Raw genomic sequence first — 21325 nt, 5'->3', positions numbered from 1 at the left:
GGTGGAGACATTCCATACATGCCTCTGTAGTTTGCTGCTAGAGAGAGAGAGTCCTTGTGCGTGTGGCTTTGAACTAGGAAGAACATTGGAAGCTTGTGCTGGGGTTCTCTTGACTCTACTAATACGTATATTTTTCCTGTTACTTTTCCTCTGTATTCCATGCTGTAATAAATTTTAGTTGCGAATGTAAGTTGCTATTGAGTCTCTGAGTCCTGGCAAATGTCAAAGAAGCTTTTCTGTACGTTGTTATTTTTCATACATTATTTGCTTGATTTTTTTTTACATTTTTCTGTTTTTTATGAGAAGGGCTTGTTCATTTTGTTTCTATTTTTTAAAGTTTAATTTTTGAATGGATATTTTCATAATTCAAAAATTTAGAAAAACAGTCATCAACTGATGACTACATCAACAAAATATGGTATATACATACAATGTAATATTACTCAGCCACAAAAAGGAACAAAGTACTGATCCATGCTACAACATGGATGAACCTTAAAAACATGATGTTAAGTGAAAGAAGCCAGACATAAAAGGTCAAATATTGTGTGATTCCATTTATATGAAACATCAAGAGTTGGCAAATCCATAGAGACAGAAAGCAGATTAGTGGTTGCCAGGGTCTTGTGAAGGGCAGTAGATGGGTGAGTGAGGGGTGAGGGGTATGGGAATTAACTACTAATGGGTACATGGTTTTATTTTTAAGGGTGATGAAAATGTCCTGGAATTAGTGGTGATAGTTATGCAACTTTGTATATAAATGTGTTAAAAACTGCTGATGTGTAGACTTTAAAAGGGTGAGTTTTATGATTTGTGAATTATACTCAATGAAAAAGTTTAAGAAAATTCAACGATATTAGAGTATGCAGCGAAGTTTTCCCCTCATCTCTTTTCCCCAGTTAATCAGTTGACCTCCAAACTGATATTTTGGTTTTCCCTCTCCCATAGATATTATATGTATACATATGAGCAAATATATCCATACTTATTTTCCATTTTCACACAGATAGTAGCATACTGTTTTCCTCCTTGCTTTTTTTGAGTTTAAAATATTAACAGTAAAAAGATGGGAAAAGCTATGTCATGCTGACACTAATAAAAAGAAGCCTGGAGGTGCTATATTTATAATAAAGATAAAAAGAATTGCACAGAAATACAGGATTCTAGTTAGTAAATCTGTTCCTCACAGGCATATGTAAGTATGTGGATACTGAGGTTGAACAAATAAATGTATACAGAGTAGATAATGAGAGCCTATTTTCTCACTGTCAGAGGAAAAAAGTTAAAAATAAAAAGGGAAGGTTAGGATGAATACTGTGGTGTGGATTAGAAAGGATACATGAGTATGTATACAGATAGATACAGGAATAGATATTGATCTGTGTGTATGCATGGGTTATTATGTATGCTTTCATTTCCTAGCTCTGTCTTGGGAGGCGCTAGAAGCAATTAACGCCCCAACAGCAACGAGCATACTTAGTACCCACATCTTTGTGTCTAATATCATTCTCCAATAAAGGAACTAGGGATCTTTGGAATAATGGCTGATTCTGGACAGAAGCAGGGAAAATACAAGATAAGGCTGTAATGTCTTTTGGTGTAAGAATGTAAGAAAGTGCTAGAAAAAGGGTGGGGGCGTGACAAGACATCATAGTAGCCAGTCTGAAGGAGCTCCCAATGGCTGAAGTTGGAATAACTTGAGCAAGAAACTAAATGATGATAGTATTGAATTATAGTCCATAGAATAGATGCCCATGAGTCCATAGTTTACAAAAAAAATTGAATAAATGGATAAGTTGGGGAGAAGGGACGACTCCTCCTTACAGAAGAATTCCAATTAATAAATGGAGAACAAATGAAGGAAACACAAAATCACTAGTAGGCAAATGCCATGGTAATAATGGTTGCAGGCAAGATCCACTGATATATGCTGAAATCAGTGGGTAAAAGTTGGAGGAGAAACAGGATATTTGCATTGTCCCAAAGTATTTCTCCCAGGATATTTATCAATTAAAAGTGAAAAATAGACCAAGCATGGTGGCTGGCTCATGCCTTTAATCCCAGCACTTTGGGAGGCCGAGGTGGGAGGATCTCTTGAGACCAGGAGTTTGAGACCAGCCTGGGCAATATAGCGAGACCCTGTCTATACAAAACATTTTTTAAAAAATTAACTGGGCATAATGGTGCATGCCTGTAGTCCCAGCTACTCAGGAGGCAGAGGCGCTTGAGCCTGGGAGATTGAGGCTGCAGTGAGCAGTGATTGTGCCACTGCACTCTGGCCTGGGCAGCACAGCAAGACCCTGTTTCTAAAATAAATAAATAAAGGGAAAATAGTCACTTTACAGTGGAGAAACCCAGCAGATGCCACTTTAACCAAGTGTTTAAGGTTAACATAATGAGTGATAAGATATATCAATATCACATACCCTCAGATAGGATACAAACCATTTCTGTGATGTTCCTGCCAAAAAGACATAGTCTCGGTCTAATCATGAGAAAACATTCAACAAACACAAAGTGAGAGGCATTTTACAGAATAAATGACCAGTACTCATCCAAAGTGTCACGGTCATGAAAGACAAGGAAAGACTGAGAAAGTGTCACAGATTGGAGGAGACTAAGGAGAAGTGAGGAATAAATGCCATGTGGGAACCTGGATTGGATCCTAGAACAGAAGAACATTAGGAAGAAAATTGGTGACATTCAAATAAGATCTCTTGTTAAGAGTCTTGTACCAGTGTTAATTTCCTGGTTTTGGTAATTGTGTTATGGTTATGTAAGTTTTTAACAGTAGGGGAATCTGGGTGAAGGGTATACAGGGACTACAGGTATTATTTTTGCGATTTTTTTGTAAGTTCAAAGTTATTTCAAAATGCAGTATTTTAAAAGTTAGCTTTTTTAGTCTGTCCTTTGAGGCTCAGAAATATTGTGGGGTATTGTTTCTTTTCATTTTTATTCTTAAAAAAAAAACTTTGAGTATGGGGATGAGAAAACTCTAAAATCTATGTCATGACTGATCATGAGATTGCCCCTGCCAAAAGCTCGATGACTCAGATAACTTAATAGTTAAGAAAGCGTTCATACATATAAAAGCACTTCACAAACCTAGCAAACGAAGAATTTTGGCTGTAGAAGGAAGAACGTTCAGTTCAAAATTGTTGCCATTTACAGTTGGGTAAACTGGCGATCCATTGAGGGAGAGCGACTTGACCTATTTCACATATGCAGTTATCAAAAGAGCTTGATGACTCCGGCGTTCTTCCAATCATTATTCAGTCTTCTTTCCTATGGAGGAGAAGAAAATGGAGAGAACATCAATTAGGCTATTGCTTTAGTAAACCAAAAGCATCCAGCTCTTATCACAGTCATGCTGCTCCACATGACATTGGGACTGTCTGTGAAGTTTTCTGGTTCTTCTTTACTTTTTGCACTTAAAAGTGAGGCGTGGAGAAGCCAACTTTTCCTTTGCTAATCCCTCCCTCTTTTACTGTTTCTGATTCATGATAATTTAGATTAAGACTTTATTAACCTTCATATTTAGTTCATGGACAATTATTTGGATAACTTGTTTTGAAAATAAGGCAGAAGAGAAGGATTTTTAGACAAAGTTACCTAACTTTGTGATACTAAACTTCGCTTAATTGCTGAGTGTCGGAACACTGAGCTGTCTCTGCTCCCTTGTCCATCCTTCTCCCCAAACACCGCATTGTTGAGTTTGCTGACCAGAACTGGGGATTATAACTGTGGCTGTGTATCACATCTTCACTGCATAAAACTCATTGATGTCTGATTCTGTTATATACTCATTAGTATGATGCCCTGGCTAGCTAGGAAGAAACCTGTCATAGATCAGCTGAAATATTGCAGTAGCAATTCAGCCTTATTATGGGTCAAGTATTTTATACAATAATTTGGAATCTAATCCAACTTATTTAAAGTGTTGTTTTATGGGATCATAGCTAAAAATCATCTCTTCCTGGCCAAGTTGTAATTGGGCATCTGGTGAGAAAAGACTTGGGCTAGGGCCAGGCATGTATTCCCCAACTACTATTTGATGATACCATTAATACTGACCCTTTGCTACAGGAACTCCATTAAGTAGGAGAGATTTGGAAATTTGAAATTTGAAAACTATTATATTTCAACTCTTTTGTCTAGAAGAAACTCTTAGATGTTAGGGTAATATACATCTGATCCTACTTGGTTAGTAAATAATCTCTTCATGTAGCGTAGCTGAAATTAAGTCTTTTTCTCTATATCAGATTTTTTCGAAATGTGGATACAAGGTACTTCTGTGCATCCAGAAATAGCAATTAGTTCTTCTAGGAACATGACATTATTCATAGAACATTGTTTACTTACTGTTCTTTTTGCCCTTGCAGATGACCTTTCTGCATGTACCATCCTTGAGGTGACCCTTGTTTTCCTCTATCTCAGTGTGTCACTTGGTCACTGACTTATGGGGTTATATATTCCAGAGGAATCTTAGCTGTCTGCTATTTTCTGTAAATACTCTTTTTTTTCTTCAGTGTTTATTCTGCTACATACTCGGTCTTCAGTTTCTTAAATTTATGTGTTTTTTAAAAAATTTTTGATGTCTAATCCAGATTTGCAGTCTTGCTTGGGTTTTCAATGTTTTTATTTCTGTGCCTTCAATTCTCACCCCAGGGTCAAGTTTTACTGGTAGATGTCATTACAAGTTTATCTCACATTTTTTGCCATCTTTCTTGATGCTGTTTTCTTTAAAGTCAGTAAACAATTCCATTTGTTTTTCATCCTTTTATTTTCTAAATGATCTCCAGTATTTGGATTGAACCATGTTGTATCTAGAGATAGAGTAAATCATTTTTTGGTATCTTGTTTATGATGAGTTTATGTAAAATTGCTTAATGTCATGTCTAATGTGTTATTTAGTTAAGTAGATATGGCTATAGAATCTATCTGTTAGAAACAGTTTTGTAGCTATAACTTGGTCATGGGCATTTAAATGTATGCCTTAAATTGGATTTTTGTCTATCATAAATAAGCTTTTTTTCTGTTGAAGCTCAAAATTTTTTTTAACCCACTGGAAATTGGTAGAAAATAAATTAGGCTTTGCTTCTACCTATATTCTTATGACTAGATAGTGGACAAGAAGGCAGTTTCCACATTGAAAACTGTACAAAAATTTGAAAATGTAAAGTCCACAGTAATATACATGTATTACATATGACAAATTCCCTTTAATTCCATTAAATATGACAAAAAACAAGACATATCCTATGTATCAGCCATGATTTGTTAGCTAACGGAATGGTAGTAATGTTCTAATTTCTGTCTTAGCATGCAAAAATGCAAACAGAAAACCTTTTTGTGTGACTTTAAACTCTTTAACCATCTTTTATATGCATTTAAATACAGTGACTAGATGACATTGTAGTATCAATAATCTCTTAGCTCCAAATACTTTTTAGAGATCTCATTTTAAAAAACCACATTGTTTTAAGACCACAGTCACATTGTCTTAACATCTTTATTCATCTTCCTATTTGTGAAAGATAGTAAAACCGAAGTAACAATTTGAGGATTTTTAATAGCTCCATGTACTCTGTGTTCTTGTTTTAAATATTTCACAAATACCTATCCTAGGAGTTGTTCCACTTAACAAACAATTTTTTCCAGCTTTTATAAAAGTGTAATCTCTAGAGTTTCTGCAATTTCCTGGTTATTTTACTTTTTTTACTAACCAAAAAAAGTGTTCTATATAGAAACAAATTCAGTCTTAACTTCAGTATTACTAACAAATGTTCAAACCATAGCCATCTTTAATCTCCCAGTACCCCACTATAGGAAGAATTTGACTTTGGAATATTGTCTCATTTTTCAAAGGAGCCTGAGAAGTAGTTTTGGAACATGCCTTTTTCTTGGATGAACTCTAGATGTAACCACTGAAAATATCTGAAATGAAACATTCTATCAGCAAGTGGCATAAACATCGAAAATGCTGCCTTGTCACACATAACAGTTCTAACAAGGGCTCCTTATGTCATGGGAATCCTACTACCTCTGTTTCTCTTCATTTGAGAGCAAGCAGCAGCACTGAGTTTGTAAGACTATTTGGTTGTGGTTTCCTAGAAGGATTTGTATAAATGTCAGGGGTTATTTAATGCTGAAAGTCCTGTTAAATCCATTAAGAATTGTATGTACATTCAATTCCCCAAAGAAATGATTCATTCAACAAACATTTATTGCAACCTCTTACTTGTTAGGCACTGGGCTCAGTAATGTGGAGAATACAAAGTTAGGAAAGATGTGGTTCTTGCCTGACCTTTTAGTAAGAGGTTACTTGTGTTATATGCCATAAGCCAGATACAAACTAACAGCTAAAACAGTCCAAGGGCACAGGTAGGGACTGGGATTATATCCAGCAGTGGTGGTTGAAGATGCAGTCATGGGAGAGACACTGTTTGAGGTGTTCTTTGAAGAAGGAATAGGAAGGTATTCCAGGCAGAGGGGATAACCTGAGCAAAGACAGAGGAGGAAAACTGTGATAGGTTTGGGGAGTTGAATGTTAAGTCAGAATGGCTGAAGCCTGAGAAATGACACCATCAGCTTGTGCAAAAAAAAAAAAAAGATAGAAAAAAAGAGACTGGCAAGAGGAAGTACCTCTTAGAAAGTTGTTGAAGTATTGAAGTTATGAAATATTAAGGTTTTGATTTAGGTGGTGGTGGTGGGAAGGGAAAACTAGCAATGGAATTGAGATGCAGATGAAGCCAACATGGTTAAGTAGAAAGCAGTGGATATTTCCCTCCAGCCTGATGACCTTGTGCTCATCTTAACATCAGATTTCTTTGAAGTTGCAGTGAAAGTCTGCCATACTTTTTGTTTTGTTTTGCATTAGATGCTATCTTGTCCACCATCATATCTTTTGTGCCTAGTACACGTTAGGACTTGGAAAAATATTTGTTGAATGAAACATGAGATTGTTGAAACACTTTGAAAGAGGGAGAATAAATATGGGCTCAACTGAGAGGTACACAGAGATCTCTTCATCTGCAGCTGTACTTTCACTCCCAGTTCAGTTTTTACTCAAATATAGATGAAAATTCTATACACCCATGTGCCAACTTCCCTCACTCAACCACATTTTAACCTAGATTTGATGGCCTGCAAATTGCTGATATTTGCAAATGTAATTCCATCACTTAGCATTATAGAAATGATATTTGGCTAAATGCTGTTGGATACTCTCCAACTGTTACATTTTGAGTGCTTTTACCTTATATACAGATTTTTTTAAAAAAATTACTTAGTGGCCATTGTTAAGTGTTATTTTCAAAATAATTAGTGTGATTATGTAGTAATAGTCTAGCATTTTTTGTCTTAAAATGTTTGAAGTTGAATTTTACAGCAGATGGGTAGCTTGCAAATCAAGGTATTCTTGGAAGCATAATGAGTGCTAATAAGGTGATTCTGAATCAAGTATGAGCTCATAATCTTCAAAAAGGGATTTTGTGGAAGATGACTGCCTAGTTCTAAAATATATATATTTAAAGTTTAATAAAGAACTCTTGTTCTAAATACACAATGACATTTTGAAAGTCCAAAAAGTTTGAACATAGAAAGACAAAGAAATATTATAATAGAGCCCATGAATTGACACTTTAAAAAAACCCCACAATAACTGTAATTTAGTCCAAGCAGTATGCTTTTAAAAGAAATAGGAAAAATAATAAGAAAGTAATTTCAATATGGAAGTTTAAGAAAGGATCTGTAGGCTTATGTACTATATCTTGGAGTTTGTACAGTCAGTCCAGTCTCTTAGACTTTTTCCATGTTCATCTCCATTCCTGCATAATGATTGCTGGTTTTCTGAACAGGCGATCCTGAGGTCTTGGTGCAATCCTCAGTAACCAAGATGTGATTCAGGTTTGGACAACTGACTCTGCTTTCAAAAACAGGGAAGGTGTCTGGAACATTTGAGAAAAGTGTTTCAACAACAGCAACAACAAAACCTTAAAATGATTTTTAAATATTTAGCAGCATTCAGCTGGTGTCAACATTTGGCAATGATTTCCATAATTGTGACTAGCATATTTTAATAGGCGACTGACAGATAAAACAGAACTAAGACTGTCTCCCCCTTTTTCCAAATTCTTGAGGCTTCACTTTAGTGGCATGTGACATTTGCTTCATCTTTGAAATGATAAAACATTTAAACATGTTTCACTTATTTCTCCCCAAATTTTCCTATTGTCCCACTAAAGAAATACCTTTAAAAAGTGACATTGCTTCCAAGTCAGAGATTTAAAAAAAAAAAAAAAACGGAAAGAAGGAAGGAGGAAAGGAGAGAGAGAGGGAGTGAGTGAAGAAAGAAATTAGGAGACACCCATTGAGAAAGGCTTTTCATTCTGAAATACTTCAGCTCCAATAATAATGTATTTGTAACAAAAACATAAGGAAAGTGTAATGAATAGAATAACATACTCATGAAAAGAGGGTAATATAAGAGAGTGGGATTCCTCCACCCCCAAGAGAGAATTGTTTGTGCCATTTTTGTAGCATATTTTTCATTATAAACTCCTCTGCCTTCATTGAAGCAAAAATGAATAGCTGTGATTAATTATGGCCCAGAGAAGTCTCATTCTCCCCATGGAACTTGCTCTTCCTCATTTTCAACAGCACCACTAAACATGCACCACTAGTTACCTTTGATCTCCCTACTGTTCACAACCTCCAAGCAGGTGTCAAGTCCTAGGTCCCCCACCAGCACAACTACTCATGCCTCTGTAGTTATGAGAGAGAGATTTGTAAACTCCTTGTGGGCAGTTTCCATGGCATAATCTTCTTCATTTCTTCCACAGTATCTAGCACAGTTTTTACATTTATGCAGGAGAGGTATTAAACAGTATGCCTTCTTTTATCAGGCCACAGGAGCAAATGCAATTCAGTACATTTTCCTATTTAGTGTGGTTGCCAGAAAGCTCACAGCTACGTTTTGGGCCCAGCTGCAGCAATTAACCTTCGTCTAGAATTTTGAAGTTTTTGATACAATTATCTCCATTGTTTCACCTTCCCCATTATATCAGTCTTTACAGTTACTGTAATAATCTTACTTCAAAAATATCTTTCTTGAAGGTCATTTTGAAGCCTTTTGGGAAGAATGTAATTGTCTAAGTAGTAAGAGAGCAAGTCAACAAGAGAAGGGGCTAATTCCATTTCTGTATTTCTTATTTGCAGCTTATAAGGCTATCTGAGTGATTTTCATTTGTACATGTTATTGTATTCCAGGCATTCCAGTATGGTTAACTGGGGGCCTCAGTTTAAAATGGGCTTCCAGTGATACTCAGAAGTAAACCAAATGCAGCTGGGGCTACTCGTAAAACAGAAAGGAATAAATGACAAACACTTGAAACTCCTTAGACATTTACTTTTTTTCATTAGGAAAAAAGGAGAAAGGGTTGTATGAGATGTGTTTTTTCCTTACTTCCTCGCTGCAGGGTGCAATTGATGAACTTGTATTCAGTGCTTGTTTTGAGGTTTAGTAATCTATTGATACTTCAGCTTTTGATCATCTGTGCTGAAATGCTGTGGTCAGCATTAAATTGTTTGCCTAATCGATGTGGAAAGTATTTTCCTCCTTTTAGCTTGTCTTTTTTCTAGGTATCTTTTTTTTAGGGGTGAGGAGAAGGGGTAATGTTCTCAAATGATTGGGAATTCTGTAGTGAGTAAAGGTGTGAGTTTATTGGCGAGCTGAGGGGCAGTTTTTAAAGAATCCTTTATTCGTTCAAATTTGGGTACACAGAAAACATTTAGAAAACACTCTGGAAATGTTTATACAGCAAATGTAAGCAACATACAATACAGAGCTCTCATATACATACTTACTGTCATAACTAATAGCCCTACTTTGTAAACAGAAAATGAATGTGTTTCCTAGGAGTAGTAGAATAGATTTTGAGAAGGCCAATCCTTCTTCATGACCTAGACTGGCCTTCTTTTACGTGGCTGCTAACATCATTACTGATGTCAGAGATGTAGAATTAAGGTGTCCAAATTTCTTCAGTATGACCTTTTGGAAACTGAATTATCAGTACCATAATAAAATGCTTAGCAAATAACTAAATCCATTGTCAGATAGGACAATATTCCCTTAGAGCAGGGGTTCTCAAAAGTGTGGCAGACTAGCAACATCAACTTCACCTGGACACATTTAGAAATGTAAATTATCACCTTACCCACACCTACTGAATCAGCAACTCTGGGGGGAGGCCTGGCACCTTGTGTTTCAAGAAACTCTCCTGGTAATTCTGGCAAACACTAAAGTTTGGGAACCATTAGTTTAGAGAAAACCATAATTGGTTTAGCAGGGTGTCAATTAAGGATGATGTTTCAAAGCTTCATAATTCTCAGGACTCTGTGTTGTTCCTCTAATGCCTCCTCCTTCCTCACCACTTGTTCAAACGGCCCTTTCTTGATATATATTCAGATCTGTTGGAAGGAAAATGATGTCTATTCTGGAAGACTTAATGTTTCTTTGGGAGACCTATTATATTTTCCCTCCAAGGAACATCACAATGCTTTTTAGCTGAGAAAAGGCTCTGAGAGGTATTGCATGAAATACAGTTTAGTTCTGTTAACTGCGTGTTAGTGCAGTTTAGTTCTGTTTAACCCAAGAATTTCTCTAAATCCTTTGATCACAGAACCCTATCTTTGTGGAGCATAGAGAAACTTATGGAATGTTACATAACAGGTGACTGGGCAAGAATCACGCTGGTGTCTAAATGTGTGGAACCCAAAAGAAATGAAGTTATTTTAATTATTTGCCTATTATAACCCTTTGAAAGGATTAGTGACTTTTTTGTACCCCGAAAGGTGTATTGTAGGTGTTGCTAGCTGCCACACGTGGACCTTCAAATTTTCATATGTAGCAACTGTGAGAACAAAAGGGTGTGTATATGTATATACACCTACACACACATATATAGTATATTCAGACATTTCACATTTATGAGTCAATCTTCACTTCCATAAGGTTAGCCTATTAAAATGAAAAATAAGAAAAATGAAAAATTAGCTCAAACATTTATAAACAGTTTTCTAACGAGATTCAATTTTATTATTTTACCAATTTATTTAAATGATATTTAAAATCACTTCGCTACAATTTTTTTTTAATATTTTAAGCACCATTAACATCTTTTATAGTCTCTTATTTGGCTTTGTCTTTCTAACTTACCGGGAAAAAATGACTTGCCTGGTTTCTTGTTATCATTTTAATATATGTTATAAGTAAAATATAACAGTACCCTTGGCAAAATTAGAATAAAAATAGTACCAACTAGAGCGTGATGCTCTATGCTTTTTTATATAATACAAATGACTTTGAATGTTTCATTCATTATGATTTTAAAGTGGATGTTCGTTATGCTAAATCTTAAAGAAGCTTGTGATGGTAAAAGAGTGTCTCTTGACTAGATAAACTAGTCGCCTAAGTGGGCACTGGCTTATTACCACTTGAAAAGAAGCAATAATTCTTTTCTCCTTTTACTTATTTACGAGGGTGAGATTAAAGCTTGGATATGGTTCTTTATCCTCTGCCTTTTCGCCTAGAATACTACTAAGTTGTGGGAACAGCGACTGTTTGACAATAATGTCCAGTTCTAATAAGAGAAGTGTCCTCAGTTTCCTAACATTATACGTATATAAATTCCCTCCCTAGGCACATAGTAATTTATATTACTCATATAATTGTTAATTACTCTATGATAATATATTACCTCTTTTAGGGAAGTAGAATGATTTAAAGTAGTTATAATCTGTCAAAGTTATTATACTTAATTCTCGGGAAATATTTTAGTTCTGTTGTAAAGAACTAATAAAGAAAAATATATTTTTTACATTTTGTACTGATTTTACTTCCAAAACAGACTAAATTTTACTTTGTTCCTTTTTTCTTTCAAAGCACCTAGAAAGTATGTAGGGGCAGGAATTATTTCTAGAGAAGTTAACACGATTGGAGAATAATTTACCGATGATCTAAAACTAATTAGAATTAAGGGCACTTGAATCTCAGCTTAGCATTCTTTCTAATAAAATAGTGTTCCTATTAAAACTTAAATTCATTTCTTTTTGGGAACAAAGACATTAGAGGACAGAGTATGAACAGCCTGTGACCTGCTTCCAAAACAGTTGATTCATATAACAGTGGATTTGTTTGTTGTTGTTATTATTCTCCCTATTATATTGTCTTTACAAGTATTAGTATACTTTTGGATTCTGCATCCTCCGTTGTCTAGTCACTTTTTTTTTTTTTTTTTTCTGAGACGGGGTCTCACTCTGTTGCCCAGGCTGGAGTGCACTGGCAAGATCATGGTGAGAGACAGGACTAGCTGGATTTCCTAGGCCGACTAGTAATCCCTAAGCCTAGCTGGGAAGGTGACCGCATCCACCTTTAAACACGGGGCTTGCAACTTAGCTCACACCCGATCAATCAGGTAGTAAAGAGAGCTCACTAAAATGCTAATTAGGCAAAAACAGGAGGTAAAAAAAATAGCCAATCATCTATCGCCTGAGAGCACAGGGGGAGGGACAATGATGGGGATATAAACCCAGGCATTCCAGCCGGCAACGGCAACCCCTTTTGGGTCCCCTCCCATTTTATGGGAGCTCTGTTTTCACTCTCTTAAATCTTGCTACTGCACACTTTTCTGGTCCATGGTTGTTACGGCTTGAGCTGAGCTTTCACTCGCCGTCCACCACTGCTGTTTGCCACCCTCACAGACCCGCCGCTGACTTCCACCCCTCCAGATCCAGCAGGGTGTCCACTGAGCTCCTCATCCAGCGAGGCGCCCACTGCTGCTCCCGATCGGGCTAAAGGCTTGCCATTGTTCCTGCATGGCTAAGTGTCCGGGTTCGTCCTAATTGAGCTGAACACTAGTCGCTGGGTTCCACGGTTCTCTTCTGTGACCCATGGCTTCTGTTAGAGCTATAAGACTCACCACATGGCCCAAGATTCCATTGCTTGGAATCCATGAGGCCAAGAACCCCAGGTCAGAGAAAAAGAGGCTTGCCACCATCTTGGGAGCTCTGAGAACAAGGACCCCCGGCAACAATGGCTCACTGCAGCCTCAGCCTCCTGGGCTCAGGTGATCTTCTCATTTTAAAAAGCTGTGGAGAAACCTAAATGATAAATCACAGAATAGAATTGATGTGTTTATTTTATTGGCATGTTTACATGATGCAGCCACATATTAATTTGTATTTGAAACCCTTTAGTTTTATTTTGTGAATAATGCTTGCTTAACCAAAAATAAATTGACAGTAAAGAAAAGAAAAGAAAAGAAAGAAACATAACTTGTACATTTGAAGCACTGAAAAAGTCAAACCCTAGTGCCTAGGGCCACAGATCATCACCTCCACTTTGCAGTATCTCAAAATATATCTACTTTACGGTCATTTAACTAAAACCTCCTCTGAAACTGAGCTTTCGGTGGGGTAGTCTTTTGTGAAATGGTGTGTGCAGTTCATGTGCGTTCTCATTTGCCTTTGTCCTTAGGGGAATGAAATGCTTCAGAAGAACACTTAGTACCATTTCGTGTTAAGGTTGATCTTTTCTCATCATTTGGAGACTTTCTCTGCTTTGTGATAGTGTCGAACCTACAGCACTCACTTGTCATCTGAGTAAACTTGCTTCTGAATGGCACTATGGTGTTTTTAAAAGATTCTTCTCTTAGGGAGGTGATGATAGTCATGAAGTTAACAGGCCACCTCTTTTGTTGAGTCCTACCTCTATCGGTTCTCAGTCTCCATGGGATATTGCTGGACTGTTACTTTTGTCAAGTCATGGCCGTTTATGCTTAAGCCCTCATGACCCAACTCCTGATAATTGGACATTGCTTCTCCCAAACCAACTAGCAAAATGCGACTGTGCAAACATTTACTAAAAAGCTGTGTTAACAGATAACATGTTTATGCTAATTGTTCTGCTTCAGGAATTATGGAAGGCTATTTCTAACATTTGGTTACCTAGGGCCAGGTACAGTGGCCCTCACCTATAATCCCTAGCACTTTGGGAGGCTGAGGCAGGTGGATCGCTTGAGCCCAGGAGTTCTAGACCATTCTGTGCAACACGGGGAAACCCCATCGTTACAAAAAATACAAAAATTACCTGGACATGGTGGTGTGCACCTGTAGTCCCAGCTACTCAGATCGCTGAGGTGGGAGGATTACCTCAGCCTGGGGAAGTTGAGGTTACAATGAGCTGTGATGGTGCCACTGCACTCCAGCCTGGGCAACAGAGTGAGACTCTATCTTAAAAAACAAAACAAACAAATAAACAAAAACAAACACATTCAATTGCCTTGTCTTATTCATTCTCAAGTCATCCAAGATCCCTGGGTTTTGAACAAAATAAATTTGCCATAAAATTGGGCTAGTAACTAGTGTCTGGACATACCTAACAGCCAGTTGATATGCAGTCTTTGTTATAATCTTAGAGGGAAAGTGGTGGCCCAGACAGTATAAATATTTGAACCAGCTCATTCCTCTATTTAGAACTATCACAGTATTACGAAGCACAGTATCTTGATTGAGTATGAGCTCTGGACACAGAGCACATAGGTTCAAATCCCAGCTCTGCTACTTATTAGTTATGTCAGCTTGGGCATGCTTCTTCACTTCTCAGTGCCCCGGTTTCCTCAATTGTGAAGATTAAATGAGTTAATGCATATAAAGCACTTTGAACAATGCCTGGCAAGTGGTAAATCCACAATAAAGTTAGCCATTAATATTAAGGTGGACATGGTGTGAAAAAATGGAAACCAGTTTACAGTATTCTAAAAATCTCTCAAATTAGTTTTGTTTTTATGACTAGTTTTGTTTTTAAAATTAGTTTATGTTTTATGACTACTTTCATGATATTAATAGAAAATATAATTTTACAGGGGCCTCAACCTGGTGTCTAAATGTGTATCAACAATTGTCTCATGCCAAGTAACATGAGCTAAAGCTGTATATACAATATCTGCAGCTTATTCATAAGCGATCTGAATTAGTTAACATCAAAAGCATCATTTGACCTTATATGCAAGAGTCTAGTATAGCAAGTCAATGCAAAACATGAAACAATGTAAAACCAAATTAATAGTCTAGTTATCTTTAGTAGAAAAATGCGTGTAAAAGATTAGCACACTGATGTTTTACACTACCTAGTTTCTTTCGCTCTATCCACTTTGTCAAAATCTTTGAGAATGGAATTTGATTTACCTTATATAACAGACATAAACTGACTTACTTTTTTTTCAGAAAGACATGTTTTCTGAAGTTTTCTAATTTTATCTTGATTTTGAGGGAAAGCACAATGGAGCTAGAGTAGATTTATTTTATTTATTTTTCTTCACTAAAATAAGGATTCCGCTAATTAAAAGGCACTGACTAGAATATCACCATGGCCTGAATGACCCCAGAAATCTTTTTGTGCTTAATATAAAGGATGCACATTTTTAATGAACACTACATCCTTAGACATGTACTGCTCTTCTAATAAGTCTTGTTCCAGCTGTTTAAATTGACTAAGGGAGTACAGTTCATAGATTTTGAAGCTAACTAATTAACTCTCTGTGCTTTGCTTTATTTTTTTCTTGTTTTGGGTGTGGAGATATGCATCCTTTGGCAGTGGTCATATTTCAACTTCTTCTCTGTAAGGCCATGAGACATTTATGGTTGAGGCATTGATTTATTTTAAAGCAAAAAGCATCCCTTTATCACTATTTTCTTTAACCCCATTTCTAGTTACATTGTTTGTGGAGGGCCTTGTTTAGTTCTTTAAATACTGGGAACAGTTTCATCATCATTAAATATTAACTGCTCACTGGAAGCAGAAGCTGAGCTTAATTAAGGTTGCAGTATTTACTAAATTAGACTGGGAGAGGAACATTTTAAGACACACACATATATGAAAGAGAGAGAGAGAAAGAAAAATTATTTTAAAGTAATCTCAGCGGTTTCATTAGAGCTTTGTCAATTGTATTCACATATCTGAAACATTTCATCCCAAATGAAAGTTACATTTTGGATGAAACTTAACATACTTGGTAGATATTCAGGCCAGGCAGAATAGATCTTTATTTTTAGAAGAGAAAGCATTTGTATCAATACCTTGTTTTCATGTCTGTAGAACAAAAACAAACAGTAAGTTGGCCTAATTTTCAGATCCTTTTTAAAAGAATCACTTGGCTAAAAATGCCACTTAAATACACTATACATTTAGAGTTTGGAATTTTCCCTGGGCATATGCCTGATACTCTAAATTACATACAATTATATTTTAATTGTAATTAATAATTATTATGGGAACATAATAGTTGTGCATATTTGTGGGATACATGTGATATTTTGATACAGGCAAACAGTGTGTAATGATCAAATCAGGGTAATTGGGATATCTATCACCTCAAACCTTTATCATTTCTTTGTGTTAGGAACATTCCAATCCTACTCTTTTAGTTATTTTAAAATATATAATAAATTGTTATTAACTATAGTCACCCTATTGTGCTACTGAATACTAGACCTTATTCCTTCTACCTAACTGTATTTTGTACCCATTAACCATCCCCTCTTTATAAACCCCTTCTTACTATCCTTTGTAGCCTCTGGCAACGATCATTCCACTCTCTATCTCCATGAATTCAGTGTTTTGTTTTTTTTTTTCTTAGCTCTCGCATATTAGTGAGAAGCGTGCAGTATTGATCTTTCTGTGCCTGGCGTATTTCACTTAACATAATGTTCTCCACTTCCAATCATGCTGTTGCAAATGACAGGATTTTGTTCTTCTTTATGGTTGAATAATATTCAATTGTGTATATGTACCACATGTTCTTTACCCATTCTTCCATTGATGGAAACTTAACTTGATTCGATATCTGGGCCATTGTGAATAATGCTGTAATAAACACAGGGGTGCATCTCTTTGAAATACTGTTTTCCTTTAGGATAGATACCCAGCAGTGGGATTGCTGGATCATATCATAGTTCTATTTTTAGTTTTTTGGAGAACGTCCATACTGTTTTGGTTTTTTTTTTTATATATATATAGTGGCTGTGCTAATTTACATTCTCACCAACAGTTGCCTACTTTCCTACAATTTTAATAACAAGTTAGCACAAAGGTTTCAATAGAACTTTTGGTGATGAAATGCATATTTTCCCTAACAAAATATAAATTTAGTCCATGCCTCAAAAGTATTTTAATGGCAGTCCATGTCACCAAGTAAAAACTTTCTGCATGGAAATTCCATTTTTGGTGTTAGGTTGGTAGTAGGGTAGGAGTGTGAGGAAAATGCTTATTCTAAAGTGGAGACATTTGACCTCATTGGGGGATTGAAACATAATTTCACACTGATTAATTCACCCTGTAAACAATCATTTTGGTACCATGTTTTACATTTCTTTATCTGAAAGAAGATTCATGTTTAACAAAAGAGGAACTGATTTTCATCTTTGTATCGCTAATTTCAAAATGCAGAGGTAAATCAATAGCTATATCTACCCTTTATATAAAGTTTGAGTGGAGAGATATGTGGCTGGTTATAAAGACATAATTATTTAATTTATTCTGAGCAGCACACTGAGCCCAGCAAAGATAAATTGTTTAAATTTGAACAATAATCAGTGCCTTTCTCACCTTATACTCTTCATATACATTTGTAAGATATTTTTGCAAATTAAATTCTTCTTTGAAACTTTTCATTTTACTTAGAGACAGGAAATTTAATTTTGCCAAGTGGAAACCCCAAGGTTTAAGGTTAGTGCAAAACTAAAACCATTTGGAATTGAGGAGATTGCCCAATACCTTCTGACTTCCCAGGTTTCAGTACAGCGAAAACTCATTTGAGACCCTTAAGTCATGGAAAGCCTAAAATAATTAGCATGGTTTCAAGGGGCAGAAGTCACAATGTAGGAAAGCCAGTTAGGCAGAGAAGGCTTGATGTTCTTATTTCAGAAGTTCCTTGACTAAAGCCTTCAAATGAAAGAAGAAAGCCACGGCAACCATTTGGAAAGATCTGACGAAACTTACAGCTTTGAAAAGGGGTGTTGGGAAGATGATTGTGGGATGTTACTTTGCAATCATAGGAAAATATCCATCTTGTTAGCTTTTGGGAGATCAGGGATGGGCAAAAATGGCATTTCAACAGAAGAGCCATTTTTGGGGAGTTCACTCTATTTTTCTATTTAAGAGAAATCAAAATGAAAATACTAAGGAAAACTAACTTGACCTGTAAAACACCAAACAACTTGGTTTAAGCTTTAGTTTCTTTACCTATAGAATGAGGAAGTTGGATTAGATCAGTATTTTCCTAAGGGTATATTAAAGAGAGATGTTAACGGGAATATGATGAAAAAAGGGGGGATGGTTTGTGAGTTAAACAATGTTGGGAAACGCTGGGTTAACAAAGGTAACCAGGTTTCTTTACTTTAGGACATGTGAGAGCCTTTATCATACGCTTGTGTATTGTCAGCCTACAAGACAGGAATATAAAGTGACATTTCTTATACCCGATTGACCAGTGAACCCAGCGTTTGAGGTTCCTCTCTTGGGATTAGTTGTCTGTAGTACACACTCTGGCAAATGCTGGACTAAATGATCTCTAAGAGCCTTTCCAGCTTTACTATTTGATCTTTCTATGATATGCCCATAAACATATAAACTTCCCCAGAGCAGTACAATTTTACTATTTCTGACCTTATTAATTCTTAATCTTTGATCATTCCAATGAAAGAGTCTGCATTCTTAATGAAAAAATAAATTCAAGACTGTGTCCAGCAATTGCTTAAATGTTCACAATTGTAATGTGAGGCTATTATGGATTGCCATTTTTCTTGAATATATTATTTGGTTCATTAGAATTAGCCATACCTCTCTACTTTGTGCTCTCTTTTAATGTGAGTAATCAAGGATTGACTGAAAAAGATGTCTATGCAAATAATAGCTATTTATCTGCATGCTGTGAATCTGTACCTTTACAGTGCTTATGTGTGCATATAGAAACATGATGCTAAGTAGTTATTTCCCTGCACTTTAATGATTGACTTTTACTCGAATTTGAGTATTCCAAAGACAGGGCTGAAGGAAAAAAAAAAAGATTAACCACCCCTTACCTCTGCACACATAAATAAAAACCTTAAATAACTTAAAAGCCTCATCTTTATGTAACACCTCATATACTCAAAAATCTGTTCTGTAAATTCGGAGTTACGGGTTAGGCAGGTAGGTGTTGGTCACACACCATCCCCCTCTTCATCCTAGCCTAAAGGGGGAGCTCCAGCGGACATCGAGGGTATTTAAATATACTGTTGCGCCACCGGTGGGTGGGAAGGTGGAGTGGCTGCCAGGGTAGCGGGCCGTGTGAAGCTTTTGGTGGGAGGAGCTATGGATCAAAAATTGCTGTCTCCAACAGTCAACTTCCTTAAATTTCCTTGCAGCTGATCAGGTAAGCTGGGGCTGAGAGTGTCTTCTACTTTATTCTGGGCAAATGAAGGCCTGGGAGAGCCTGGGCTGATTCCATGGAGAGGGCTTCTAAGAATCTTAAGGTAAAGAGGTAAAAATGGGTTTTCAAGGATTTGCCTTTATTGAGCTCAACTCATCAAGGCAGAAGAACAGGGCGGGAGAGAGCTGCCAGATAACATACTGTATGGGGCATACTTATACTAAAAATTTTTTTTCACTGTTTATCTGAAATTCAAAATTACGTGGGAGTCCTGCATATTTATTTGATAAACCTGGCATCTCTAGAGAGGATCCTAAGCAGAAGCCATAGCTGGGGAATAAAGGGGGCAAGCAGCTGGTACCCTCTTTTTCCTGGCTTCTAAATCGTTGTGGCAAGTGAGTGGATGGGGTGTCCAGAAAAAGGAGGTAAAGAAGCCTAGGAGCAGGAGATCTGACTAATGGGTCAGAGAGAAACACCTCCTTATGCTCTGTCTTAATGAAGTCCATGTAGAAGGAGCTTTTTGAAGTTATATGATTTTCTGTGTGTTTTATTTCTTGAAGTAAAAAATTCAGTGCCATTACTTTTTCTCTCCCTTTTTTTCCATTCTTGATGACATTTTATGTTGGCAGCTATCAGCTGCTCTAAAGACAGCGTCTAGGAATACTTTGCATCAGGAATGCCTTCTGACTTTTGATAACTTGGTACCAATGTGCTTCGTTGTCTTTGGGTTTTAATTTTATTCTGGTTGGCTGGTTTGTAAATAGATGATGCATTTTTGAAGAGCTTATTATTGACCAGTCATTCAGTTAATATTTTTCTACAGTGATGGACGGTGTTCGATGAGAACCGAGGTAAAAAGTGTGTAAGTGGGGTGGAATAGGGCAGGAAGTAGATTTGGGTTATTAGTGAGGCAGGCTTGCTTTCACTGTGAACAGCTTCTGGGATTTTTAGTGGTATTTGCTGTTTAAAAAATTTCTAAGAAAAAGATCAAGCTCATGATCATTTGAAAATAAATGTTTAACGTAAACAAAGCTAAGCGTGGGTCATAAAGGAAAGCCGCATTTTTCTTGTAAGAAGCCGTATGCATTAGAGAGCCACAAGAAGGCCCCACCTGCTGTGATTTTCCTAAAGCCACCTTTGTCTTAGTAGCTTCAGGGAATTTGACTTGCGGCTTGTTCAGAGAAATTCAGGATGGGGGGTGGGGCAGTTGGAGAACGCAGTTTTTTTCTAAACTGACCCTGGAAATGCAGGGCCCTCCTGGGCAGGCCCAGGTGCTGATTAGATATGGATCTGCTGCTGGCTCCTCTATTCGTCCGGTGGGGCCCTATATCCTGAGGGCCTTTGTGGCCAGAGACCCCTTGGAATCAGACCAGAGTTTGTGTCTGTGGGTCTCATGGATTCATGTCACTTCTGGTTAAGTTATACTAAATTACCAGGATGTTTCAGCCGTAATGGTCACATATTCCTCAGGGTCTATATTCATAGGAAAAAAAAAAAAAGTTAGGAACTAGCTATTTTCTGGACCTGAATAGAATAACGGTTTATTTGGAACAGACAACCAGGAGCAGCCTCAGTCATGTGTTGACTATTGTTCTCTTCTTGGAGGGAGAAGAAAGAACTTATGAAAGAAAATAGCAAGAGAAGCACTTAGGCTTCTAAGGCAGACTTAGTGTTATGCCCTATAAAATTATTCTCACAAAGTTCAACAAACGTGTATGGCGGGGCGACTATTCATCAGGCACACACACATCCCTGGAGATTGAAAGTGGAGGAAGATGTAGTTCTGCCGTTATACAGGCTCGAAGTCTAATACAGGAGACAAGCATGCAAACAATTTATCGATGTACACAGCGATC

General features: G+C 36.8%; 1 protein-coding gene across 13 annotated transcripts in view; it reads left to right on the top strand.

Moving 5' to 3' along the window:
• MBNL3 (muscleblind like splicing regulator 3) overlaps positions 1-21325 on the top strand; it is a 117543-nt gene that overhangs the window by 57375 nt on the left and 38843 nt on the right. Inside the window, exon 1 of one of the 13 annotated variants that reach the window (XM_055267016.2) lies at positions 19493-19572. The exons of the other annotated variants lie outside the window; for them this stretch is intronic. Coding sequence (XP_055122991.1) covers positions 19546-19572 — 27 coding nt within the window. The 5' untranslated portion in view covers positions 19493-19545. Of the gene's footprint in view, positions 1-19492; positions 19573-21325 lie in introns of those variants that run through there. 13 annotated transcript variants of the gene reach the window in all.

This window comes from Symphalangus syndactylus, chromosome X (genome assembly GCF_028878055.3).
Source record: "Symphalangus syndactylus isolate Jambi chromosome X, NHGRI_mSymSyn1-v2.1_pri, whole genome shotgun sequence".
NCBI lineage: Eukaryota > Metazoa > Chordata > Mammalia > Primates > Hylobatidae > Symphalangus > Symphalangus syndactylus.
This window is presented reverse-complemented; position numbering and strand designations above follow the sequence as displayed.